The sequence below is a fragment of the Perognathus longimembris genome, chromosome 1, assembly GCF_023159225.1.
Source record: "Perognathus longimembris pacificus isolate PPM17 chromosome 1, ASM2315922v1, whole genome shotgun sequence".
Taxonomy (NCBI): Eukaryota; Metazoa; Chordata; class Mammalia; order Rodentia; family Heteromyidae; genus Perognathus; species Perognathus longimembris.
Genome location: NC_063161.1, coordinates 75,153,444 through 75,180,719, shown reverse-complemented (window position 1 = coordinate 75,180,719; position 27,276 = coordinate 75,153,444). Strand labels below are relative to the sequence as shown.

Genomic DNA, 27,276 nt, shown 5'->3' with positions numbered 1-27,276 from the left:
ATGTATAGGAGGCAAGCACTCTTGCCACTAGGCCATATTCCCAGCCCAACCGTAACCTTTCTTAATGGTGCTAGGAGTTCTTAATTCCTGTACTGTTCTTTTCCTTATCCATTGCCAATTCTACTCTTTGCTTTGTATATTATACAGAAAGAAAAGGAGCAGCCAGAAGAGGAGATGAGTCTATTGAGAACAGGGAAGAATGAAGATGGAGAGGGAAGAGCCATGATAACACCTGCTCTCCGAGATGCCCTTAAGAAACAAGGTGAAGCTCTGTATTATGCACTCTGCACACTCAGGGTTGCTGAGGGGCAGAGGGGAGTCTCCCTCTGGTTAGCATGGCAGCTGCGTTGCATTGGCAGGTGTAGTTGTGTTATTTCTCTGCATCTCTTGCATCCTGGCCTGGGCCACCTGGCCTCCATGCATGGTCCACTGGGACGCCACTGTCCTGGAGGGTAAGGTTGCAGGTGGAAGAGCTCACTGTCACTGGCTTCTTTACCAGTCAGTACAGGAAACAGTGTATGTGATACAAGACTGACTGAGCTAATTAGAATTGTTTTGTGTGTACAGTGCCATGTCTGGATTTTTGGGTCAAATCTTCTTAAGGAGCTTGTAGTTCAGTGAGTGCAAAATGATACTGTGTAGTGAATTAGGAATGAGATGACTACTGGCCTACTTCTTCCCTGTGTCTCTGTTTCTGTTTCGTGACAGGGCCTCATTTGGCAGTTTTCATAGATATCTTAGTCAAGGAACTGTCAGCCTGTATTTTCTGTACAGATTAATATTTGTGTGTTATTTGTCTTTTTGTTTTTGGTGGCTCTGGGAACTGAACTCAGTGCTTCATACTTGCTAGGCCAACTTAAGCTACACCCTGGTTCTTTTGCTTTTAGTCTGTTTTCTAGGTAGGGTCTTGTCCTTTTGCTCATGCTGGCCTCAGACTGATCTTCCTGCCTCATTTCCTGGGTAACTGGGATTACAGGCCTGCACCGCCATGTGTGGCTTGTGCCACCATGCCTGGTTTGTTTGTGTGTTTTAGACAGGGTCTTGCTAACTTTTACCAGGACTCATGTTAAAGGGAAGTCCTCCTGCTTCTCCCTCTCTCTTATAACTTCGATTACAGGCATGTGTCACTATGACCTGTCTGTACCCTCCCCCCCACCTTTTTTTTTAAAGCCATGATCTTCCTGTTGCCTTTGAGTTTGTAATGTAGTTCAGACTGGCCTCAAACTTACGATCCTGTTGCCTCCACCTCCTGATAGGTGGAAGCATTATACTTCTTTATTATATATCATATCATCTATCAGATTTGAGTGGTCAGGTGAGAGCAGATTTAATATGAAACCCTGAAGTTCAGCCTTATCTTTCCACTCACTTTTCCTCCATCATCCTTTTGTTTGTTCCTTTGAATATAATGCTGCTGTTAGGATTTTTCACTTAATTACTGATTTTGGGCAGTTGAATTACACAGGTTGAGTGTCCTTTATTCAAAATGCTTTGCTTCCAATTTTGGAGTTTTTTGGATTTTGTAATATTTGCATAGGCTTTACTTAGCATGTATTAATTCCTAATAGAAAAAAATCCCAAATGATCCAAAATCTGAAACTCTGACTACCAAATGTTTTGAAATTTGGAGCATTCTAAATTTTTGGATTAGGGTTGCTCAGCTTATATCTTATTGTACTTTTCTTCTTGTTTCTTTAACTTGGGGTTTTTTTTGTTGTTGGTTTTTTTTGTTGTTGTTGTTCCTGTAGATTTATAGTTTTCATCAAATTCAGATAAATTTTAGCTGGTATTTCTTCCGATAATTGTTTTTATGTCAGCTCTGGAACTCAGGGCCTGGGTACCATTCCTGAGCTCTGTTACTCAAGACTTGATCCACAGCTCCACTTCTGGCTTGCTGGCTAATTGGAGATAAGAATCTCATGGACTTTTCTGCCCCGGCTGGCTTTGAACTGTGATCCTCAGATTTCAGCCTCCTGAGTAGCTAGGATTACAGGCATCAGTTATCATTGCCTGGCTTTTTCCAGTGGTTCCTTCTTCCCTTGCCTCTTCGTTGGGAAGTGCAGCAATGTTTAATGACTGAATTCCACCCACAGCTCATTGGCATTTTGTTGTTTTTTCAAAAAATAATTTCTTTTGTCTCACTTTTCTTTCTTTCTTTTCTTTTCTTTCTTTTTTTTTTTTTTTTTTGCCAGTTCTGGGGCTTGGACTCAGGGCCTGAGCACTGACCCTGGCTTCTTTTTGTTCGAGGCTAGCATTCTGCCACTTGAGCCACAGCACCCCTTCTGGCCTTTTCTATATATGTGGTAATGGGGAATTGAACCCAGGGCTTCATGTGTAGGAGGTGAGCACTCTTGCCACTAGGCCATATCCCCAGCCCCATCTCAATTTTCATCTTAAATAATTTCTGTAGCTGTGTCTTCAGGCTTGGTAGGTTTTCTTTGTATGTCTAATTTATCCTGTTAATCATTTCCTATGTGTTTTCTAGTCTTAGATATTGTAGTTTTCACTCCTTGAAGCTCGGGTTGGGTTTTTAAAAAGTCTTCTGTCTCTTGGCTGTTTCAGTCCATGAGATAGCTTTCTATGTTGTGTCCTTCTGTTCATGTCTTGACATTTCTGGGTCAGCTTTGCTGGTGGATTATTTTCCATATTACTTCATGTTTTCCTACTTGTTTGTGTGCTTGGTACTCAATTAGATACCAGACCTAAGTTGTTTCTGTTTTTGTTTTTGTTTTTTGCCAGTCCTGGGGCTTGGACTCAGGGCCTGAGCACTGGCACTGTCCCTGGCTTCTTTTTGCTCAGGGCTAGCACTCTACCACTTGAGCCACAGCACCACTTCCGGCTTTTTCTAGTTATGTGAGGAATCGAACCCAGGACTTGATGCAGCACTCTACCACTAAGCCACATTTCAAACCCCCAGACCTAATTTTTTTTTTTTTTGGCCAGTCCTGGGCCTTGAACTCAGGGCCTGAGCACTGTACCTGGCTTCTTTTTGCTCAAGGCTAGCACTCTGCCACTTGAGCCACAGCGCCACTTCTGGCCGTTTTCTGTATATGTGGTGCTGGGGAATCGAACCCAGGGCCTCATGTATACAAGGCAAGCACTCTTGCCACTAGGCCATATCCCCAGCCCCCAGACCTAATTTTTTTTTCCTTACTAGTTGTTGGATAGCTTCATATAAATGCTGCTATCCACATTGAGCTTTTTTTTTTTTCTGGGACTAATGTAGGTTAATTGGAAGTAGTTGGAGCTTTGAGATGTTAGGTGAGACCTGTTTCAGCTCACTATCAGGGCAGAACCAGTCCTGTGCACTCTACCCAAAGCCTGTGTGACTTGAGGTTTCAGTTGGTAAACAGGTACAGTTCCCTGTTCTCGGAGAGCCAGACGCACTATGGGGTCTTTCCTCAGTAGCTGTTTGTGAGTCTCACCTGTGCTATAACTGGTACTCAGATAAATACTCAATAGGGATCTTCTGCAGGCTTCTGAGTCTTTGTGGGGCTGTGCTCTCTGTAGCCACCTTTGTCTCCCCCAGCTTTGGCTCTTTCTCCTCAGCTCTGCAAGTCCACCGGCTTTGCTCGGGTTGCCCCTTCCTGCTGCCCTGCCTGTTGCTGCACTGCCTGTGGTCTCTGGCGACTGTCCTCTGTTGCCTGATGTTTTGGCTCCTGAAAACTGTGGTTTCTGATATATACTGATCCCCTCTGTTTTTTGGTGTTTAGTGGAAGAGTAAACGGAAATGGTGCCTGTCTTGTGTCTTGGCTGGAATTGGGCACCAGGATTTTCACCATTGGCTACTGTTGAGTTTCTGTGACATATGATCAGCTTAGAGCTCTGATCTCTGTCTTGTGGTGTGCTGTTTTTAATGGCTCAGTACAAAATTTTTAGAGCTTGCATCTCAGGAGAGAGATTGAGAGAAGGAACATACATAACAGAATGTGCCTTGTGTATGTCATGGGAGACTGAGAGGAAGAACACACAGGACATGTTTTCTGTGCTGGAAACCAAGAGGAGACCTGGCGTTTTCTTTGGTGATCTTTTTTTCGAATTTCCCTATCAGAGGGCACTTACTCAGGTGGACTCAGCTCTGTCTTCAAGTAGATAAGCAGAGATTTGTTGAGTGTGTGTGTGTGTGTGTGTGTGTGTGTGTGTGTGTGTGTGCGCGCGCGCGCGCATGTGCGCAGTCCTGGGGCTTGACCTTTGGGCCTGATGCTAGCATTTTACCACTTGAGCCACAGCTCTACTTGCAGCTTATTTATTAGTGGAGATTAGAGTCTCACTGACCTTTCTGTCCAGGCTGGCTTCAAATCATGAACCTTGGATCTCAGCTTCCTGAGTAGCTAGGATTACAAGTATGAGCCACTGGTGCCTGACTGATTTTTATTTTTATTTAAGATGTTTTCACAAGCTTGGGAGAGGATAAAAGACAAAACCCTGTAAGTGCCGCCATGGAGGCTTGTAGTCTACATGGACAGTGCTCCATTAATCACACCCTGAGTGCACACATGCACCCAGCCACCAAGGTACTTATCATTGCACCCATTATCTGAGGCTTCATGTTTTCTGGAATCTCAGTGTTCTACCTGTTTGTTCTTCTATGTGTGAGGAAGTGTGAGGCTTTGCTATGCTGTTCATGTACTTGGCTCAGAATCTTCAGGTGATGTATTGTGGAATGGTTTTGAGAATTCATGTTAGGTTGCAGTTCCTAGAATTCAATTTCTTCTTTGAGTCAACATTGCTTTTAATCTCCTGTTGCCAGCCTGATACTTCATTTTTTTCCCCCCAAAGATTACTAAGCATAGTTTCCTGGTCATGAATTTGAAACGCATCACTACTTGCCCTGTGGCTTGGAACAGGGTCCATTTTTATAAATCCATAGGTTCTTAAGGAGACTGTGTATTGTGTACTATTGACTGTGTAATTGTTGGTCAGGTATGTTCTCTGTGTTGCTCACGTCTTGAAGAGCTTTTCTGAGCCTGTGTTTGCCCTCTGAGTTATTAGGTCCCCATGTGACTTTGGGTTGGATTATTGTTCCTTTTGAGTCTCTGCTCTCTGATACATAAACATGTTAAAGTTGCTTTCTCATCTTTGTAAATCAAACTTTTTGTATTTTCTGCTACAGGGTTGCAACTGCCAGAATTCAAGTAAAGCAATGATTTTGCTAGGATCCTCTGCCTTGGTTCAATGCTGTATTCTCTGCTTTTCCATTCAGGTTATCAGCTGATTGGGAGCCACTCTGGGGTGAAGCTATGCAGATGGACAAAGGTATTTACCTATTGGTATTCCAATTTTATTTCTTTTATATGAGGCTTTTTTTTGGGAGGGAGTGCCATTTCTGGGGCTTGAATTCAGGATAGGCACTGTCACTGAGCTTTTCTGGTCAAGGCTAGTGCTCTACCACTTAAGCCAGCCCCACTTCTGGTTTTTAGGAAAGTCTCAAGGACTTTCCTGCCCATTCTGGCTTCAAACCTAAATCTTCAGATTTCAGCCTCCTGAGTAGCTGGGATTATAGATGTGAGCCACTGGGATCCAGCTGTATGCAGTTTTTGTTTATTTGTTTTGTTTTTGTTGCCAGTCCTGGGGCGTGGACTCAGGGCCTGAGCAGTGTCCCTGGCTTCTTTTTGCTCAAGGCTAGCACTCTACCTCTTGAGCCACAGTGCCACTTCCGGCTTTTTTCTACATATGTGGTGATAAGGAATTGAACTCAGGGCTTCATGTATACTAGGCGAGCACTTTACCACTAGGCCATATTCCCAGCCACGTGTATGCAGTTTTTATATGGCCACTACATGTAGACAAGAAGTCTACTATTTAAAGACTGAATTTTCATTTAATAAAATGTACAGAGTTCTGGATAAATTTTTGTACTGAGTTCAGTCACTTGGGATGGATAGAGAACCCACATGTGCCACCCAGCGAAGGTTTAAGTTACCTCCCCTGCCCCACCCAGCCCTGAACTTCCCTGTGTCTGTTTTTTGTCAGTGCATCTCCATGGAAGCTGTTATTCTCATTGCTACTGGTGTTTAGTTTTTCTTTCCTAAAATTTGAAATAAATAGTGTCAATTGTAGTCTTCTGAGAGAGGGCTCACCTTACCCCCTTCCTCATCTGAGGTTTTTTCATTCTTATTGTTTGCTGTAACTTCTGTGAGGTAACACAGTCACTTGACCACAGTCTCTTTCAGTCACTTGACCACAGTCTCTGCTATTTTGGATGACTTGCTCCTCCTTCAAGAGGCACTGCCTATGCAGTGTCCTTCTACCTCCCCTGACTCAGGCTGGCTCTATCTCTGTAGTGCCTTCCTCGTTCCTCCACCAACTAATCTCACAGCTAGGTCATCCTCATCTCTTCTAAGGCCTTCTCATAGGCTTACCTACTTCTTCCTTTGCCCAAAATGGAGCACATTTTTAGAGTTTCCAGGGAATCATTCTGATGATACTTTAAAAAGGTTAATATTGTCTTGATTCTAGTCCTGAGCTTGATCTGAGATATTTCTTTAAATCACTGTAACTGACTTAAGTGGTTTTATCACTCATGTGGTATGTGGTTTGGTCTGCACATTAAATAATGTTCCTTTTGGGATTATCCGTCTTGTATATGTGCTGTGTGTCCTACAGCTGTCTACTCATTGAATGGATGGGGGATGAACTTACTCCAGGATGTGTTCCCTTTTCCCCTTCCCTTCCTCAAAGCATATGAGCCTATCTTACCTCTCTCCTGGCACTGTGTATTTTTGAAATACTATATTTGAGGTATTTCCATGGGTTTGTATGTGGACGCATTACTGTTCTTCCCTATAGCACCTTTGGAGTTACTGCATCATAAGTTTATTCCACTGGCTTTAGAAAACCCAAAGCAGTATGGACACCTATAATGTTAAGATTTTGGGTTTGTGTACCATGTAGACACTGGCAAGGTCTGTTTGACTGTTTGACGATAGTGTTGCCTTTATAGTGATGCCTTTTGCGGCTTTGTTTTTGCACCCTGGTGATCTTACTTGCATAGTGATTTGGTGTTTCTTGTTAGTCAATGCTTCGTGGGAGAGGCGGTTGTTATAAACACACCTTCTATGGCATCGAGAGTCACCGCTGCATGGAGCTCACCCCAAGCCTAGCCTGTGCAAACAAGTGTGTCTTCTGCTGGCGGTGAGTGGACAGAATGGCCTGGCCATGGGTGTGGATCAGTGCATGTGGCCTGGGCACGTGCAGGCACCAGGCTTAGGGAAGCGCTCTGAATCCTCTGATAGTTCCTAACTTTATGTTTTGCTAATTTAGTGAATTTCTCTTAAACAATTTTGTCAGGTGGTTGTTGTCATCAAGTTTTCAAAAATATTTTTGTAGAACTAAATTTTGCTGATGAACCTTCCCACTGTATTGTTGTTTTCTAGTTCACTTATGTATTACTATCTCCACCTTTTTTTTTTTCTGATTTTAGGGAACTGTTAGCTTACTAGCATTCAGTCTTAATATTAACAATGTCTTTAATTATAAACCTATCTCTAAGCAATTCTTTAGTCACATTCCATAAATTTCAATTATTGTTTAGTTATAAATCTTTACCAGTTTCCATGTGACTCCATGTAATACTTTCTGAGAAATGTTATTTTAGGGCCAGGCCTGGTGCTGCACATTTGGAGATTTAGGCAGGAGGATCTTGAGGGCTGTATGAGGTCAACCAGGGCTGTCTCAGAAGCCAAGCACCTAAGGTATAGCCCAGTCATAGAACTGACATGCACAAGGCCCTGAGAATGGTCCCCAGTGCTGAAGATCTTTTAGCTGGGGTTACAAGCATGAGCCATTATGCCCAGTTTAAGCATCACTCTTTCTCAGGCTCTCTCAACATGATTCCAACATGAGTATTCCAGCTTTCCTCACACAGTGAGTACAGTATTGACACACATGATGGCCATGTGCTACTACTGCCTGTGTTGGAGTGTGTTACCTCTTTAGTGTAAAAACTGGGAAGCAGTGTTTTCTTAGCCTGGTGTTTACTCGGCAGTCAGGAGTTGGGCAGAGGTGTCAAACGACCCCTCCCTGCCTGGTATCCTGACCTGTGGCAAGTTGGAAGATGCTGCAACAGCCAAGCTCTTAGGAACTTCCTGTTTTTATGGGCTGCCTGGCAGTAGGTAGTGAGTGGTTGATCATTACAGGAGCCCTGAATGCTTTGCCATTTCTTCTTAGACACCACACCAACCCTGTGGGCACTGAATGGCGGTGGAAGATGGACCAGCCAGAGATGATCTTAAAGGAAGCCATCCAAAGCCATCAGCACATGATTAAGCAGTTTAAAGGTACTGTCATCTTTCTCCACAGGGTTGCTTTGCTATGGCTCAAGTCAGACTACAGAGGGCTTGAGGGGGAGACAAGCTTCCTAGAAATGCTAAGGATATTTCCCATTTTATAGAACTAGAAGTTCAAGTGGTAACTTGCAATGTGGTACCCTCAGGATATAAGTTTCACAGAGAGAAAGTGTGTGTGTGTGTGTGTGTGTGTGTGTGCGCCTGCGCACATTGAGAATTAGCTTGATTCATTCACTTGAACTTGACTAATGAAATTGTAGAGGCCTTGATAAGTCTAAAGTATGATGGGGTTGACTGGCTGGTTGAAACTGGCAGGTTGGAGATGCAGGGAAGAGTGGAAAGTTCAAGTCCAAAGTCTATGGGCTGAATCCTTTCTTGCTCAGGTGGCCAGACCTTGCTCTATTCAGGCCTTCCCGGATTTGACCTCCCCTACAGTGTAGATGGACAGTATGCCTCACCCAAGAGTCCACCAACAGAAATGTTCATCTCTTCTGAAAAACATATCCACAGAAACATCTGGAATAATGTTTGGCCAAATGTCTGGGCCTGTGTCTGTGGCCCATCTAAGTTGATGTGTAAAATTAATAGCTATTTGCAGATTAAAAACCAACCAACACGACTGGGCACCAGTGGCTCACACCTGTAATCCTAGCTACTCAGGAGGCTGAGATCTGAGGATTGCTGTTGGAAGCCAGCCAGGCAGGAAAGTCTGTGAGACTGTAATAAACTACCAAAAAAGCTGGAAGTGGAGCTGTGCCTCAAGTGGTAGAGTGCCGGCCTTAAGCAAAAGCAGCTCAGGGACAGTGCCCAGGCTCTGAGTTCAAGCCCCGGGACCTGCATAAAACCAAGCCAAACCAAACCAACCACAGATAGTAATATCAGACACCAGGAATACCTGGAAGTTTATACTCAAACACCTTTATTTTTGCTGTACTCCTTAAAGAGTCGTTTGGTCCTTGAATAATGGGACAGTGACTAAGGATGTGTCTCCTGGCCACGTGTCCTGCAGTCTCCTTGAATGAACTGGGTCCCAGGTGGGGGTGAGGGTGGGGGGGGGGGAGTAGATGCAGTCTTGAGGACAGACATTCATCCCATGAGAGATTTCTTGAAGGAAAACTTCCTGTCCTGAGGTGTCCTTGAGGCTGGGTATGGATTTGAGGTTTGATAGTAATTTTTGTGACAGGAGCATTTTTGCAGATGCACTTTAAATTGACATTGGTAATGAATAAGTCATGAAGTCGATGTTATTCATGTTAATGGGATGGGATAGTTGAGCCCAGTGAGTTGAGGGATTCGCTGTCAGCCAGGCATGTCTGAGGGGCTTGCCGGTGTGAATGGGGTGACTGGCTCCTAACCTTGGACAAACTTAGGTGTGGGCATCTCTGATGGTTTCTCTTTCTGTTCAAATGGTATAAAATACAAACTAGGAACTTTTTTTTCTTTTCTTTGAGACAAGGTTACCCTATGTAGGTCAAGCTGGCCTTGAACTCTTAATCCTTGTGCCTTAGTCTCCTAAGTGCTAAAATTGTAGGCATGTATCACTACACCTGGCTGAAAGGGGAAGTTTTCATTTCCTTTCTTTTTTGGAATTTTTAAAAATTTCTAAGTAGTTGTACAAAGAGGTTACAATCCCATAGTCAGGTTTTGAGTACAGTGTATCTTAATCAGTATCATCCCCCCATTGTTCTCCATCCCCCCATCCTTACCCTCACATTATGTATAGTTCAAGTTTTACATAATGTATATTGGTATAATGACTGCATCTGTTCACCCTCCTTCCATTCATGTATGCACTCTTTCTCCTCCCACATTTTTAATTTTCCAAATGCATACTGCCTTAATGGGTACCCACAAAGCCTTGCAGGGAGAAAGAATGGAACCGCTCTATGGTGAGTCTTGAGTGTTTGGGGGACCCCTGCCACCAGTTTCTTTTCTTTCTTCTTTCTTTGGCCAGTCCTGGGGCTTGAACTCAGGGCCTGGGCTCTGTCCCTGAGCTTCTTTTGCTCAAGGCTAGCACACTACTACTTGAGCCACAGCACCATTTCTGGCTTTTTCTGTTTATGTGGTACTAAGGAATTGAACCCAGGGCTTTGTGCATGGTAGGCAAGCACTGTACAACTAAGCCACATTCCCAGCCCCCCTGCCACCAATTTCATTCCACAGATAGCATTATAAGATATTCAAGTTACTCAGAATTCCCAGGGTTTTTTCCCCCCATACCTGACAAAAATGTCACCATGTCAGCAAAATACATTTAATTGGCAGTAGTTTTGACAGAAAGGTTTTTGAGGTAGAACTGATTGGTATTTGTAAATTAATACTCTTCAGACTGGCTAAGCAGTTTTTCTTTGAACCAATAGGAAATCCAGCATATGTGTGAAAGTGTGGTGGATGTAGCAGTGCAGGGGTGGAGCCAGGCCTGTGCAGGGGTGTAGGGAGCTGTAATTCCTTCTTTTTTCAAATGTATACAGGTTGCTGGAATCCCAACATTGAGTCTGCACAACTGCCCTTCATTTTGAGTCAGCATAAGCCACATTACTTTTTGGAAATCTGTCTTAGTGCTGTTCACAGCAAATCTTGCTGTGAAACTGTAGTATTAGTAAAAAGACCTAGGTGTCATCATTGTGGTTAAGTTTTATTTTTACTCTTTTTTGATACATGGTCTGTCTTTGTAGCCTGGAATTTGTAGCCCAAGCTGGCCTCAAACTCTCAATCCTCCTGGTCCAGCTTGTCAGATGCTGGGACTTATTAGTAGTAGTAGTATCATTATCATTATCATTATTATTACTACTACTTGAGGGTCTTGCAATATAGCCTAAGAAGCCAGTCTTCCTGCTTCAGCCTTCTGCATCCTGGCATATACCCAGAACAAACACCCTTTTTAGTTGAAAAATACATAATTCTTTAAAAGTAAATACTTTCTAGTTGAACCATTGTCCCTTCCAGCACTGCCAGTGCAACTGCCTGGTGGAGGTCACAGGGCAGTGTGACTGTTCCAGTGGTTATTATCTTTCTGTAGTGGAAATCTGTGTGTGGGTCTGTTCCTCAGGGGCAGGCTGAAACACAGCAGGACCTCTTCCTGGCTACGGCTGGTGGAGACAGACAGAAAGTCATTGTACTGAGTGTCCTCATCTGGCACGGGCCTGTCGTACATCTCACTCATGAGCTCTAAAGACACTGGTGTAGTTCTGGGTCTCATTTGGCTTGGGAGTTCTTCTCTGAATGCCTCCTTGGAGCCTGGCCTGGTTTATCTCTTGTGCTACAGCATTGCACACCTATAGACTTCTGGCAGGAGGCTGCCTCCCTCTTCTCCCACACCTGTGCTAGAGTTTTTCTGTTACAGCCTTTTTGATTAGCCTGTGTCCCCTGTGGCTTAAAAGACAAAACAGGAAATCAAGAAGAAATGTGTGCTTCTGGCTTCCTTAGTTGAAATTTAGAATATTTTCTTACAGGAAAGCAAAATTGAATTTGATTAGGCAACAATGAAATAGATTTGTTATGACTATCGTTTATGTATGTCCCAGGTTAATTTGGTGTTTGCATGGCTATTAATTTCAATTTTAGTAGTAGTGCCTCTGTGGGAATACAAATTTCAGGATTAAAAGTGCTTAGAAATAGGATTCTATTATAAATTAGAAAATGGATTCAGTTCCTTCTTGATTGGTTGTACTGTATTCTGGGCACCTCCACTTTGACCTCTCTCTGAGTACATTGTTGTCCTTTTCTTGGGGAGATCTTCCCCCCGAGGAAGAGCACTGATGTCTTTGTGGGTTTGGTTCAGTCATTGATGGCTTTATTTTTGAGGATGGGACTGCTGATGGCTATTATGTCCTATTGTCTCAGTTTCCAGCTGTAGCCAAATGGCCAGCCATGAGTAGACTTTGACGATGGCCTAATTTCTCCAGTGCTTCCTTTTGTCCTGCTGTTCTCAATTCTGAAGGCAATTATTGTCTTTTCATTATTTTGCTGACTCATTAAAGTATTTTTTTTTCTCATAACCTTTATTACCCTTCCCTTTTTCACATGCAGAATTAACTTCATACTGATTGAAAGTAGGACAGAACCTAGTGCAGCTCTGCACCTCCTCTGGTGCCGCCTGCCTCTCCTGAGTCCTAGCCCTGCCTCGTGAGCTTGTTCTCAGGACCCATTCAGCACGCACTGGGTGAGCGAGCACACTGTCAGGAGGGCCCTTGGTCCTGAAGAGGCCCTGATGGAAAATGCATCACTTGTCACTGGCTGTCCTTCCTGTACTTGTCTCCAGCAGATGGGGCTTCTAACGAGATGTGCTCAAGTACCTATTACAAAGAACTTGGAGGCAGGGAGCCACCTGCTCAGTTTTCTGATGCGTATTTATGAAAAACCTTGGAGTATGAGTGAGATGTCCGACCTGTGTGGAGTTGAGAAAGGGTCAGGATTTGGGAAACAAGAACAGAGCGCGCGCCTGTGTGTGTGTGTGTGTGTGTGTGTGTGTGTGTGTGTGTGTGTGTGTGTGTGTGTGTGTGTGTGTCTGTGTGTGTGTGTCTGTGTGTGTGTGTCTGTGTGTGTGTGTGTGTGTGTCCTTCCTTCTCCAGGACTTTTCTGTTCCACTAGACCCTAGGTACCATTGTATTTTCTGACACATTCCTTTGAGATCAGTGAATTCTGTAGCAGCTCTGGCAGTGAGCACAAAACCAGTGGGTGCTTTACAAAGCAGAGAAGCAGGACTCGGCATGTCCTTCTCAGCACCCAATGGCTTGACAGAGTCAGGGTAACTTTAAGTCCCCAAACCTTACTGTACAGGTTTATCTCCAGGACTCCCCTTGTTCCTTTCATGCACTTTCTGCTTGCTTGTGTTGTAGCTGTCTAGTGGGCAGGGTGGCTGTGACATTTCACATTGTAGCTCTGTGGAGAAGGTGGCACATACTCTCTTTATTTGTTTATCATGTTTGTTTATTCTTTCATTCCTCCATGGCTGCTCCTTGGTAGTGTTCTTTGCTGAGCCTCCTCCTCTGACCAGAGCTGTGTGTGTCCAGGGTCTCAGACTTAGGTCCTCTCTGTCTACATCTCCTGCCTTAGTGATGTTAGACAGTCCCTGAATGTAAGATCCATGTGCCAAAGTGTATATTTCCACAGAATCTTTCTTCCCAGATTCCAGTTTGAGTAGTACATTCATATCCAGATATTAGCTCCAGGTTTGTTTATTTTTCTTATAATTGGTGAAAGCTCTGTTGCTCAGACTAAAGATTCAGTAGAGGTCATTAGTATCTCAAATTCTCTCACACCTTACAGCTGATCCAGTGGAAATCCTGCCAATGCTACATTCACAGCTGGAATACCTGGATCAGGGAAAAAACCTGTAATGTGGGCTTCTGCCCTTGCCTTATCAGACCAGTCTGAGCTCTCTCTCTCTCTGTTCTGTTTTTTCCTATGGCCACATAGGACTGGTGGCCACTGTGCTAGAGCACAGGGAGAGGACATTCCACCATTGAAGCAAGTCCTGTTGCTGTTTCCCTGCTGTAGAACTTGCTATTTTTCATGTTTGTTTATTCTTTCATTCATTTGCTAGAATGTAATTTTCCCAACAACTCACATCTTTCTCTTTATTTACTCTCCTAAAACAGTGCTTGGCACAAAGTAGGTGATTGTCATATTCATGTCATTGAGTACAATTAACATTTCATTTAAAGTAATTAGAATATTTGAATTTATTCTTCAATCCACAAAATTAAAATCTTATTTGTAGCTAACATTTTTTGAATGCATCTATGTGCTAGGCTTGCCACCGTACTAAGTATTTATTATACTTTATTTCATTCAAACGTGTGAGTGTGTGCGTGTGCCCATGCACGCATGCGAGTACTGGGACTTGAAATTAGGGTCTCACTTGGGTAATTTTGCTTATAGCCAGGGCTCTGTTATTTGATCTACACCTACAGTTCCAGTGTTTTATTGGTTAATTGGAGATAAGAATCTCATAACTTATCTGCCTACTGACTCTGAACCTTGATTCTCAGCTCTCAGCCTCTGGAGTAACTAGGATTATAGGCATGAGCCACCAGCACCTAGCTTTTATTTAATATTTGTTAATAGCTATGTATATGCATGTGCACATGTACATGTGTAAAGACACCATTAAATATTAGCAAAAGAAGGTGAGAGGCTCTTTAAGGACTTATTACTGGTTCATGGTTGGGGTAGAATTTGAACCTAGGGCATCTATCTGGTCTCCAGTGGCCAGTGTGCCTAGCCATTCTGAGCTTGGGGTCAGTTTTAGAGTTAGGGTGAAATTCACCTTTCTACTCAGCTGCTCGTAGGGGATTGAAAGTTAATGATACTGTTTACCAAAAGGAAATGTTATGCTTAGTGCTAAGTTGTCTTGGTAACACAGACTGAGTTTAAGGATCAATTTCTGCTTGAGTTAAGATCTTAAATTTCAATAAATGAAAAAAATTACTCATCCAAAAATAGTGATGTGACATGCAGTCTTAGAGTTGAAGTTAGTCATCAAAGAAAATAGCACCTGCCACCATCGGATTTCAGCCTGTTTCATGTTGACCTTTACTTGCTTTCTTCTGAGTAGATTGTGTATGTGCCTCATCAAATTACTTCCTGAAAACTTCCTGAAACTTTGTTTCTCTAGGTTTTTTGTTGCTATTTTTAGGGAAACAGTGGTATTACTTGCTGATCATAATTGTGATTACTGCTTAGTAATCATTAGTTTTAGTAAACTGGGATAAAGGTGTTATATGTTCTAAGTGACCATTTCTCTAGTGGTAGGTCCTCTCCAAAGGCCTTGTCTTTTAATCCTATCAAAAATTCTGTGAGAGGCTGGGAATGTGGCTTAGCGGTAGAGTGCTTGTCTCGCATGCATGAAGCCCTGGGTTCAATTCTTCAGCACCACATACACAGAAAAAGCCAGAAGTGGCGCAGTGGCTCAAAAGGTAGAGTGCTTGCCTTGAGCAAAAAGAAGTCAGCGACAGTGCTCAGGCCCTGAGTCCAAGCCCCAGGACTGGCAAAAAAGGGGAAAAAAAAGTTTTGTGAGATAGATAACTACTCATAGTCATTTTTAAAGAAAATTCACTACAAGTCATAGCTCCTAAGTGAGGGACAATCTGAACATTACCCCCAACACCAATGCATGGGGAGAAATGGAGGAGCTCAGAAGCACCAGAAGTTGAAGGAGGTGTTCTGAGACCATGGAGTTAGAGGCACTGGAAGTGAAGGAGACATTCTGAGATGGAGTTGGAAGCACCAGAAGTGAAGGAGGTGCTCTGAGGCAGACGGGCTTTCAGGACAGGCAACTGCATGCCTTCCGCACGCAGCGGAGCACAGTGCTGTTGCTTGAGCTGCACACTGCCATCACTGCCACCACATGCATCTAGGCAGCATTGGTGCTGCATCCCTGCCCAGCCTCCCAAGCACCTTCATTTTGTTGGTTTGGAAACAGCCTTTTTTTTTTTAAATTGGTATACGTGAGTTATACAGAGACTTTTATTGTACATTTCCACACATATATACAATGTATTCCAGTCCCCCTTTCCCTTAAACAACTTCAGCAGGCTTCATTGTTCTGTTTTCATACATGCAAATAGATGACCATATTCATTCTCCTTCACCCTCGTTCACCCTCCCCCACCCAAACCTGTTTTCTTGTCAATATTTTCGTTTGTATTAATTGCATCAAAGAGTTTCATTGTGTTATTTCAGAAGTGTGTAAATTATATTTTGCTCAGAATAACCCTCTCAATTGCTTTCTCTTCTACCCCAAGACTTTTAAAAGTCCTTTAGATAATTCTTGTCCAACGGGGATAGAGAACCAGAGGTGTGAGTCAGCAGTTCCCAGACTTACTTGCCTTTTGGCTTCCCTCATGGGGCCTCAGTACTAGTGCCTGTACCCCTCCCACAGGGTGACTTGGGTGTCAAAGCTATAGTTTGCATTGGGAGGTTTAAGTAATAGAGGGTTTGGAGCCCTCTGGTTATGCAGTGGTTTTCCATGGCAGTTGTATGCTGGAATCACTTGAATATCTTTCAAGCTTCCTGTTGCCCCAGCTGGCATGACTTTTAGGAAAGGGTTCTTTGAAGCTAGGCTTCATGGCTGTAGGTATGCTTCTCCTAGATGATTCCAGGGTGAGGCCAAAGGCAAAGCTCCTGCTCTGTCCTCCCCTCTCATTCCTCTGTACCTGGAAATGAGCACATTAGTTTCCCAAGCCAGGAGACCTGAAAAGTGTGTGGGGAATTTTGTCAGTAAGGGGCTTTTCCTCATGCAGGCATGTTAAGTCCTTTTCTTAGACATAACTGAGTGCATACCTAGAGCCATGGTGAGGAAACATGTCAGCTAGTGATGCTAGTTCTTCTTGTGCTGGTGCAGTTCACCAGGAGCTGAATCTCAGAATGAGTTGATGATGCCTTTTTTTCCATATAGTAAGTCCATGCCTTCCCAACTTTGTTTTTATTCTTTGGTATTATAGTACATCAAAGAATCACTGAGAAGCTTATTGGTGACAGTCTGTGTTCTTCCCCTCCCCTGTCCTCAGGAGTGCCAGGTGTACAGGTAGAGCGCTTCCAGGAAGGGCTGGAGGTGAGGCACTGTGCACTGTCTCTGGTAGGGGAGCCCATCATGTACCCCGAAATCAACACATTCTTGGAGCTGCTCCACCAGTGTAAAATCTCCAGCTTCCTGGTCACGAATGCACAATTTCCCAAGGAAATCAGGTGGGTAGTCCAGCTGTCATATTGGGTCTGTTTATGTGGTGCTTGGACCCTAAAAGGATTTACTTACTTAGTGCACACACTACCTTTGCTGCATTTTGAGTGGTAGATGTGGCCCTACCCCTTACCTCATTGTGCTAGAAAGGAGAACATTGGTCAGAAAAATAGAAATGAAAACAAATTGCTAGGGGAAATCTAGGGTGAATGCAAGGACAGGGTGGTGCTGAATGCCAAGATGCTGAGGACTGCAAGTGTGAGACCAGCCTGGGCTACAGTGTGAACTTACAGAGGAGGGATGCGAAATGAAACAACAGAGAAGTTCTTACCTCATCTGATCTTAAGATATGGCTGGAGTTTCAACTTTAGGAGAGGGGAAAGGACACTTTTTAATAAGGAATCTTGTGAGAGAGATGTGGAGATTGGGTTTCTGTGACAATTGGCCTATTAATATAGTTGGTGTGGACCACCAAGGGTGAGAAGGAATCTGGCAGTTGAAACTGAGGTTGGAAAGGAAGACCTTGCTCTTACGTGCACATGCCATGCTGCCCCATGGTGCGGAATGGAAGAGAAGTATCAGAACTAGGGGAGGAAGTCAGATCTGTTTAGCGTGGAAGGGTGGACCCCGGTGGTAAGGCCCAGGCTCTTTAAAAGCTGCTATGGAGGCAGTAAGGTTGAGGTTGTCTGTGAGAGGCTGGCATGGACCAGAGCTAAATTATGATGCTGAGTTTCAGATATGTTGATGTCTAGGGTGGGGGACCACACAGTACAGGGTCAAGTGATGTTGACATGGAGGAGTTAGAGGCCAATTTCTCAAATCTAGAATATAAGAGTTTAAAAATGTAAGAGTCCATTCGAGGGAATAGTCAAGAAAGAAGAGCCTGGTGGTGGTGGTTTGCACCTATCTGTAGTTCTAGCTATTCAGGAGGCTGAGATCTGAGTATTGAAATTTGAAGCTAGCCTGGGCAGAAAAGTCTGTGAGACTCAACTCAAAAAGCCAGAAAGAAGTAGAGCTGTGGTTCAAGTGGTAGAGTGCCAGCCTTGAAAAAAAATGCTAAGGGACAGTACCCCCTGAGTTCAAAACTCAGTATTCACACACATGCATGTGTGCGTGCGCTCTCTCTTTCCCTCCCTCCCTCCCTCCCTCCCTCTCTCTCTCTGCATTCATGGGGGTCCTGGAACTAATCCCCCATGGACACTGAGGGCCAACTGTAGTACTGAAGAAAAAAAAAACAACCCTAAAAATAAGCGCTGTGAAACCTGCCCTCTCAATCGGCCTGTGTCCTAAACCTCCAAGTTTTGTGTTCTGGACCTTAAAGAAACAGAATGTCAGGGCTGGGAATATGGCCTAGTGGTAGAGTGCTTGCCTCGCATACATGAAGCCCTGGGTTCGATTCCTCAGCACCACATTTATAGAAACAAGCCAGAAGTGGCACTGTGGCTCAAGTGGCAGAGTGCTAGCCTTGAGCAAAAAGAAGCCAGGGACAGTGCTCAGGCCCTGAGTCCAAGGCCCAGGACTGGGAAGGGAGGGAGGGAGGGAGGGAGGGAGGGAGGGAGGGAGGGAGGGAGGGAGGGAGGGAGGGAGGGAGGCAAACAATCAGAATGTCCCCAGGATGCCTTTGCTTTTCAACTAATGTTCCCATGACTTGAGGCCTCTCTCAGTTTAGGGCTCCCTCCCTCTCCCCACAGGACCAGAGGGAAAATGGCTAGTGCAGATCAACACCTGTGCTCTCTGCTGTGCTGGTCTCAGACCAAGGCAGGATGAGCATTGGCTTGTGCAGTTTGAGTGTTGGCTTCATGTTTGCACACCAGTCCTGTCAGCAGGTCAGCTCCTTCAGATCAGCTGCTAGGCAGCTCTCACCACTGCTATCATATCAACTTAGTAAACTTGGCTCTGGGCAGCTTCCTGAGTTTTACATGAAGGAAAAACATGTTTGCTGCAATTCTGTCCATAATCTTTTGAGGAGAATCTTGGCCTTACCCTTTGGTTCTCCCTTGACCCACAGGCAAGTGTTACTCTGAGCCTAGTGGCATTTTCAGGCATGTGGCTTTTGCTAAGGGGCTTCAGTGTCTTTCAGGCCAAGGCAGTGTTTGGTCCAGGGAGGCCTCGAGTAATGTGGCTTGAAGTATGTACATCTGTAAAAAACAATCTAGTCCCAAGACTTAGTTTGGGCTTCATTTTGGGTTTGCAGTCACAATCTGCATTCCCTGAGTCACTATGTTCTGGGTTTCCTTTCTTGGGACACTGCGCCAGGCAGTGGCTGTGGCTTTGTTGTTGTGTGGGTTAGAAGAATGGCTATGGATCCTGAGGGAGGCCTGGAGTTCATTACTGGTGATGGCTGCTCTCTGTGGACCATTGCACAAATGACTCTGCTTCTTTGGAACCTCGGCTGTCTCCATGATGGGCAGAGGCACGTCAGAGCAATTGTCACGTTGTCATAATGAAGGGACTTGGTGACCTGCCAAGGGTGAAGCAAGCTGCAAGGTGTGCCAGCTCACTATGTGTATATACACTGGTGTCCCGCCTGGCCCCTCACTCTACTCCCCTCTTCCTCCCCCTCTCCCCCTGCATCCCTTTCCACCCCCATGTCTCCATCCACTCTTAGTCCTAGGTTATTTGGTTTGATTTGACAGCCCTTCATTGCCTTAGAGATTTGAGTTTTAATAACATTGGATGTTTGGGCTGTTCTGGTTATTTTTTGTCTTAAGAATTGAATCAGACTATTTACTTGGATTTCTTGGAAGCATAAATCTCTCTCCCACACTGCTTTTTTTCCTTTTGTAGATGTATTAGACCTCATTCTGCATTTCAAGCTACTTTTTTGTGGGGGGAGATACACAGTCTTAATAATCTCTACAGAAAGGGCAAAAGGGAGAGACATTTCTTTATTTTTTGCTCACACTTTTTGTTTTAGACTGGATGGCCTGGCTAGGAGTAGGCTAAGGCTTTTACATCCTCTGAAAGTGGGGAGTAAAACCCCATTGTGCGGGGTAGCAAAACCATGGTGTCTGTACCTTTCAGAGTTGGGGTTAGATGAACTGTCATCACAACTGCTCCCAGACCATCCTCCTAACCTAAGGAGGAGGGATTTCTATGCACATTTTGGATACATTTCTACATAATCATTCTTTTTTTGTGTGTGTGTGCCAGTCCTGGGCCTTGGACTCAGGGCCTGAGCACTGTCTCTGGCTTCCTTTTGCTCAAGGCTAGCACTCTTCCACTTGAGCTACAGCGCCACTTCTGGCCTTTTCTGTATATGTGCTGAGGAATCGAAGCCCTGGGTATACGAGGCAAGCACTCTTGCCACTAGGCCATATTCCCAGCCCCATAATCATTCTTTGAGAGCACTGGGGCTTGAACTCAGGGCCTTGCAGTTGCTAGGCTAGCATGATATTGCTGAGCCAGGTGTCTAGACTACCTGCTCAATCTTAACTCAAATTTGAAATCAGCAGATGAGTTATCACAGTAATCACGGAGTCATTGGACATTGTTAGTAGGGACTGGGTTTTTCATTTCCCAAATATCACCCTTTTCACTTTTTCTCAGCAGGGACATAAGAGTTATCATGATGCCATTAACAACGGCATTTTCTTGCTCTTTGAAAACAGAAATGATGCATCTTCATTTAGACTGATGAGTGGGCCTGCTGGGGCCTTGGTGCCTGTCCTGGGCAAGCAGAGGCCAGTCCTAGGCAAAATTAAGAGCCCTGAGCATTAGATTTCTGCAAGTTCCTTAGTGACCACCAGCTCAGCCCCTCTGAGGTCCTTTCCTCTTGTTCTTCTCTTTCTTGCTGTGTCTCAGACACTAACATGGCTCTTGTCTGTGTCCATACAACAGACTTTTACAGAGTGAGTGTGGCCTTTGGAATGTACTCTTCTCCTCTTAGCAGTGGAGGCATAGTGAGAAGGTCAGGCTGGTTTCTACACTGCATTGGACAGCTTTATACCAAAATACAGGTTTCAAGTGATGGTGGCCCACAGTGACCATCCGGACAATCTATAATAGTAATTACTGTCAGTTATGAAAAAGGTCCTGACAAAAGGGTGGCAGTGTGGGTGTTGCCGTCCCAGATGCCTTGTGTGTATTCTGTGTGCCTCATGCACTGGGCTCAGCCTCCATGGACCACTTCCTGTTAAAGTCCCCTTATCTAGTCTGTTTGTTAAGCTAGTCATGGCAGACATTTGTTTGGCCTCTGTTTCCCTGTCTGTCAGTTAAACAATCTCCACTAAAAAAATAGCTATTGAAGTCCTGCCTGTCTGAGGATAAGGCCCCGGCCTGTCCCACCTTAAATGACAAGTGGCGTCCCGTGTGAGTAGTCTACGTTTATATTCAAGTAAGTGTTACTCTAGGGGTGAGTGTGGGGCAGATTATGAAATAGTTATAGGAAACAAATGCAAAAATTTGGCCAGAGGCTTTTTCTGAGCACTCTTTCTTGGCTTTCTTCTGAGTTTTGAACTCAAGGCCTATACCTTACACTGCTCAATTTTTTTTTCTCAGAGTTAGTGCTCTACCACTTGAGCCATGCTTCTAGTACAGTCTTTTTGCTGTCCAATTGGAGATGAATTGTGGTAGACTTTTCTGCCTGGGCTAGTCTCAGACTATGATCCTTAGATCTTAGCCTTCTTTGTAGCTATGATTCTAGCCATGATCCCTGGGTTTAGAGGTTTTTGTTGTTTTTTTTTCCCCTCTTGTAGTTAGTTGTAGACTCACTAGAGACAACTAGGATACCTATTTGATATGCAGCAAATGAGCCATCTAGGTTCACATATAGGAAATGTGATAGGTAGAAATGAAGTTATGAAAATGAGTCAGTGATTTTGCAGTTAGACTTTATTATGTTTATTTGCCATTAAAGACACATCCCTTATGTTGGAATAAGGATCAGTTTTAAGTAATGAACATGTGTAGTTTATTGAAAATGGTATTCAGTCTTGAAAAAATAACCAAGGATGTTACATTTGTCACATTGTTGTATGTGGGGAAGTAGAGGCCTGTAGACTGAATGAAACATCTGGTCACTAGTGTTTGTTATAGACTGCAGATTTTGTATCATGCAGAGCCTGATATAGGCATAATTTCCCTTTTTCTTTTTTAATTACCAAGAAACCTGAAGCCAGTCACGCAGCTCTATGTCAGCGTGGATGCTAGCACCAAAGACAGCCTGAGAAAAATTGACCGCCCACTCTTCAAGGATTTCTGGCAAAGGTTCCTTGACAGCTTAAAAGCCTTAGCAGCCAAGGTAAGAATTACGATGTTGCAAAGAGAAGGAAAGGAAGGAGGAAAAAGAAACCAGACAAGTATTTTTCCCCCTCTTTTCTCTTTGAAATAGAGTGAACAAAATCTTCATTTTAAGGCGTCCCTGCTTTGAGGAGCAGTGAACGTTTTCACTCGAGAGTGTGCTGCCCAGTGTGGTGGTGCATGTCTGCAATCCAGCCCACTGCCAGCCTGGACGACCACAGTGAGACTCCCAGTAAACAATACAACACATTAGAGAATGTGCAGAGATCTCTTAGCTTTGCCTCACTGTGTCTGATATGTAGCTCTGCCCTTTATGCATACTCCCAAGGTAACCAGCAACCTAGATGACCACTTGTGGGTAGTTTAGGTTTAAATATAAAGTTAATTGTCCTGGACTTCTAGAGCCAGGTCTTTACTCCGTGAGTAACACTGCTCAGCGTGTCCTTTCCTTTTCCTTGGGCCTAAAGTAATCTCCTATCACTTGAACCATCCTCCCTCCCCACCCCTGCACCTTTTAAATTTTTAGTTATTTTTCAGATAGAGTCTCATGTGTTTTGCTACTTTGAACTTCAATCCTCCTCCTGTGTAGCTGGGATTACAGGCATGGGCCACTAGGCCTCCCCTTGGCTCTCCTCTTTCACAAATACCACATCTCAGTTATGAGAATGATTGGTCCTGCAGCACAGTTCCTTGTTCTCTGTGCATTTGCCCTGCACCCCTGTCTTGGCTGTTTCTGTAGCCTCTAGGCTGTCCTTTCTGCCACTCTTGCCTTGTAGGAAGGATCACCACAGCAGCTTATAAGATCCCACTTTCCTCTTTCTGGTGTCTGTTGAAAGGGTGATGCTGTCTGGGCACTGATGTGGAGGCAGTGCCCAGCACCTCGCTCTGGGTCTCCAGCACTCACTTGATCACTGTCACCCTTACTGCCTGGCTGGGAACATTTCCAGACTCACTGTTCACAACTTCTGCATTCAGTCTCCAAGGCCTTTCTCGCCTGGATTCTTTCCCTATGCTTGAGCTCTTCAGTGTTCAGAACATCATGTTTTAACTGCATCAATTAGTGTTGTTGATTGTGTGTGTGTGTGTGTGTGTGTGTGTGTGTGTGTGTGTGTGTGTGTTGTTTTTCTTTTTGCCAGTCCTGAGGCTTGAACTCAGGGTCTGAGCACTGACCCTCGCTTCTTTTTGCTCAAGGCTAGCACTCTACCACTTGAGCCACAGCGCCACTTCTAGCTTTTTCTGTTTATATGGTACTGAGGAATCAAATCCAGGGCTTCATGTATGCAAGGCAAGCACTCTACCACTAAGCCATATTCCCAGCTTTAAAAAATTTTTGGATTAGTTGTACAAAGGGGTTACCTTTCAACATATCAGTTTACTGGTACAATGCATCTTGATTGACATTACTCCTTTGATCAATTAGTGTTTTCTTCAAGAACGAGTAAGCTGAGACCAGCGAGCTGTAGTGCATGGTTCCTGTCTTCCTGACAGTTCAGCCTTTTTTTCCTTGCCCTTCTATGCCTGAGAACTTAAATCCTGTCTTTCTTTTTTTCTTTTTTTTTTGCCAGTCGTGGGCCTTGGACTCAGGGCCTGAGCACTGTCCCTGGCTTCTTCCCGCTCAAGGCTAGCACTGCCACTTGAGCCACAGCGCTGCTTCTGGCCGTTTTCTGTATATGTGGTGCTGGGGAATCGAACCTAGGGCCTCGTGTATCCGAGGCAGGCACTCTTGCCACTAGGCTATATCCCCAGCCCTAAATCCTGTCTTTCTTGATAACTGACATTGATGCTTTTTAAGAAAGGCAAAGGCATCACTTTGGTTTCTCAGGTGTGGTGCATTTGTACAGTGGCCTTGTCTTCCAGCTCCCCACTTGTGGCTGAGGCAGGAGACACCATGAATACTAGCACCAGCAGATGAGCAAAAGCAGCAGTGTGGCCTGTCAGATTCCCCTGAGGCTGGCTCACCACACTGGCCTCCCACTGTGAGAGATGGCTGCTGTTAGAGATTAGCTTGGTAGCTTGCTTTATTTCTTTGATCAAGGTTTTCCAGAGCGTATTCTTGGGAAGTTACTATTGGGATGTTCAGTCTGACTACAGCTACTCTGGGTGGTCATGTACTAGTTAGTTAGCTAACTGATGACTTCTAACCCAGGAAGCATTTCAAGAATAACTTCACTCTGACTCCTTGTAATTCCGGGGGCAAGCTTTCATGTGCACACATCAGGGCATTTGTTTCCTAAGCATTTTGTAGCAACTTGAGTTAATGTTTCTCCTTGTGTCACTCATATTGCCATTTATGAAGGTCTGGGGTAGAGGCTGCTCTTAGAGGATTTTCTTTTATCAAGATGTTACTTACTTTTGAGTATGTGCTACTAATGCAGGCCATAGTAGGTTCTATCAAGAAAGGATCCCTTTACCTCTGTTTAAGGCTCAACAGTCAACATGCTGTTGTAGCTGTTTCTTAGCTGTTGTCAATCACATTGTTACCAAGTGTGATGTCATTTGAGTTTTCACCTTAGAGCATCCCATCAACTTCTTGGGCCTTTAATATACCTGAGGAAGGAAAGGCATTTGAAAAAAGAATTTCACGTGCATTATAAGAAAATTTGATTTATCTCAAGATTTCCTGTCTTTATGAGGCATTGCTGCCTAGGGGAAAAGGAATTTTGTGTTTTCACTCTTGACAAGCAGAATGTTTACATTTCCAGATTGTTATCCTTTGTCAAAGTATTCCCTTACTATGAGGAGAGAAGTATGATAGTACCTGAGTATGTGGGGCTAAAGCACAAGGTAACAGCGAAACTGTGTTAGCATCAGCTTCCCTCTGACCCAGCTGCTTGTCAGGCTGCCTTAGAGCATTCTGCACACATGATTATGCCCTGGTCAAATGTAGCACAGCAAAGTACTTAGTCCTCTTCCCTGGTGGAGTGGTAACCCTGACCTTCTTGAGATGGTATATTTAAAGAGATAAATCAAGCACAGTCACCTGCCTCAGAAGTGGGCGGCAGCCCTCTCTCTAAGATGTTTGGGTGAGTGGCTTCATATATGGATGTGATTACTCCCTGCCTAGTATCAAAATAAATCAGAGTGGTGTGTGGGACCCTCAAGCATGTTAAGTGCTCTGGCCTTCTCCTGTCAGATTATAAGGCTATTAGGTACTGATTATGGCAGTTTGGGCAAAGTAAGAAGGCCGTGAAAAAGGAAAGAGAAAATTCCTGTCATCTAGAACCCAGAAGTGATGACTATAGTGTTTGATGCTCTTCTGTTCCTTTCTCTGGGAGTAAGGGGTGCATTCTTTTGTTTTGTTTTTTGCTGGTTCTGGGGCTTGAACTCAGGGCCTGAGCACTGTCTCTGGCTTCTTTTTGCTCAAGGATAGTGCTCTACCACTTGAGCCATAGCACCACTTCCAGCTTTTTCTATATATGTGGTGCTGAGGAATTGAACCCAGGGCTTCATGTATATGAGGTGAGCACTTAACCACTAGGCCATATTCCCAGCCCTGAGGGGGTGCATTTTTGCACATGATTTACTGTTACTTTCATTGTGTTTATAGCATCGTGTCACAAGTTTGTTTTTTTTTGTACACCATCATATGTATGTGTATAGATGTTTTGCCAATACTAGGTCTTGAACTCAAGGCGTAGATGCTGGCTTTTTGCTGTCACTTTATCATGCTACAGGTTTTTTGCTGGTTAATTTGATATAAGAGTCAAAGACTTTCCTGCCCAGACTGGTATAGGTTGGACTTGGGTTTGTACATGGTTGTGATCTTCCTACCTGTGTAGCTCTGTTTGTTTGCAGCTTCACTGGAGTCCCGTGACTAGGGCAGGCAAGGCCTCTAGTGTCTTGGTGAGTGGGGGTGGGATGGGAGGGAAGAACAGAACATAAATTTGACATTCATAGACACCAGCTATGAAGATAATGTGGCAAAGCCCTGTCATGCAGTAATTTATAAGAATCCCAGGATTCGTATTAGATGAAAGGACAGTGAATTGGTGAAAGAATCCCGCTCAGAGACATTCAAAATTGATGCAAAGGTGAATCACCTCATTTGGGATTCTGATTAATGGCATTTGGCCCAGTCCTCAATTAGTGAGGGGCGTTAATTGAGTCAGAAGTGTCTTTCTTCCTCATAGAAGTCTGTTATATGTGAGGGAAGAGCTCAAGCATTTGGCTTTAATTCCACTGTTTTTTTATGAGTCACAGTAGTTACCAGAGCTTCAGCCATCACATTGACATTCCAGCTTGCGTTTTGAGTCAGCACTATAAGGATGGGTTAAGAGCGGAGTAAGTCCTTTTATGATGATTTGTATAACGCTTTCTTTCATTTACATCTAGTTCCTTCATCACACTGGGCCAGAGGGAGGCCAGTGTGTACCTTTTAGTCAGTGCAGGGGTCCTGCTTACCAGGAGAAAGGGAGAAGGGGGACTGGCAGGTGGCTAGCCATCTACTAGCAGTAGATTTGCCATTGGCTCCAAAAGTTAAACAGGTAAGAGCCAGATATGCCTAAGAAACTGGGAGGAAGGGAGTAGTGAAGATGAAAGGAGTACTTAGTTAATTTAGCCAAAAAAGGAGCTTGTGTCTGCCCTACAGAAGGTTACTAATGCCTCTTAGAGTGTCTTGATGTATTGGTGGAGATTGAAGGCAGATTGTGGGTGTTGGTCAGGACAGACACAAAGTAGCATGTTGGTGAGGGGCAGGAGGCTGCGGGGGCTGGGGGGACTATTGTTGAAGGGTGAGAGATTTGGACTGTGATGGGCAGGTGAGGAGACAGCCGGCCTTTGTACATCTCAGATATGTGCTTCTGTTTCTAGAAGAATGGTTTCACCAGTGCTGCTGGACCTGGAGGATGTGTGTATGTGCATTCATTATGCATACCCAGCAGTGTTGTTGAAGTTGTGCTGGTTCTGGCTTCCGTACAAAACTGGTGTCACTTAATGAGGCTTATTGAAAAGGAGAGTTACTTTTATTTTTCTTGTTTGCATAGGTCTTGATTTTCACCTTCATCTGGAGGAGAACCTGAGAGGGGGGCACTCCAAAGGGGCCTGGGAGGCTTGAACATTTTCAAA

The 27,276-nt window shown here is 44.3% G+C and overlaps 1 protein-coding gene across 3 annotated transcripts in view; it reads left to right on the top strand.

The window, feature by feature from the left end:
• LOC125338536 (S-adenosyl-L-methionine-dependent tRNA 4-demethylwyosine synthase TYW1-like) overlaps positions 1 to 27,276 on the top strand; it is a 70,742-nt gene that overhangs the window by 18,497 nt on the left and 24,969 nt on the right. For all 3 annotated transcript variants that reach the window (XM_048329388.1, XM_048329405.1, XM_048329396.1), the window contains 6 exons: positions 148 to 262; positions 5,204 to 5,256; positions 7,016 to 7,134; positions 8,170 to 8,279; positions 16,802 to 16,979; positions 22,078 to 22,213. In XM_048329388.1, the coding sequence (XP_048185345.1) occupies positions 148 to 262; positions 5,204 to 5,256; positions 7,016 to 7,134; positions 8,170 to 8,279; positions 16,802 to 16,979; positions 22,078 to 22,213 (711 nt within the window). The remainder of the gene's footprint in view (positions 1 to 147; positions 263 to 5,203; positions 5,257 to 7,015; positions 7,135 to 8,169; positions 8,280 to 16,801; positions 16,980 to 22,077; positions 22,214 to 27,276) is intronic.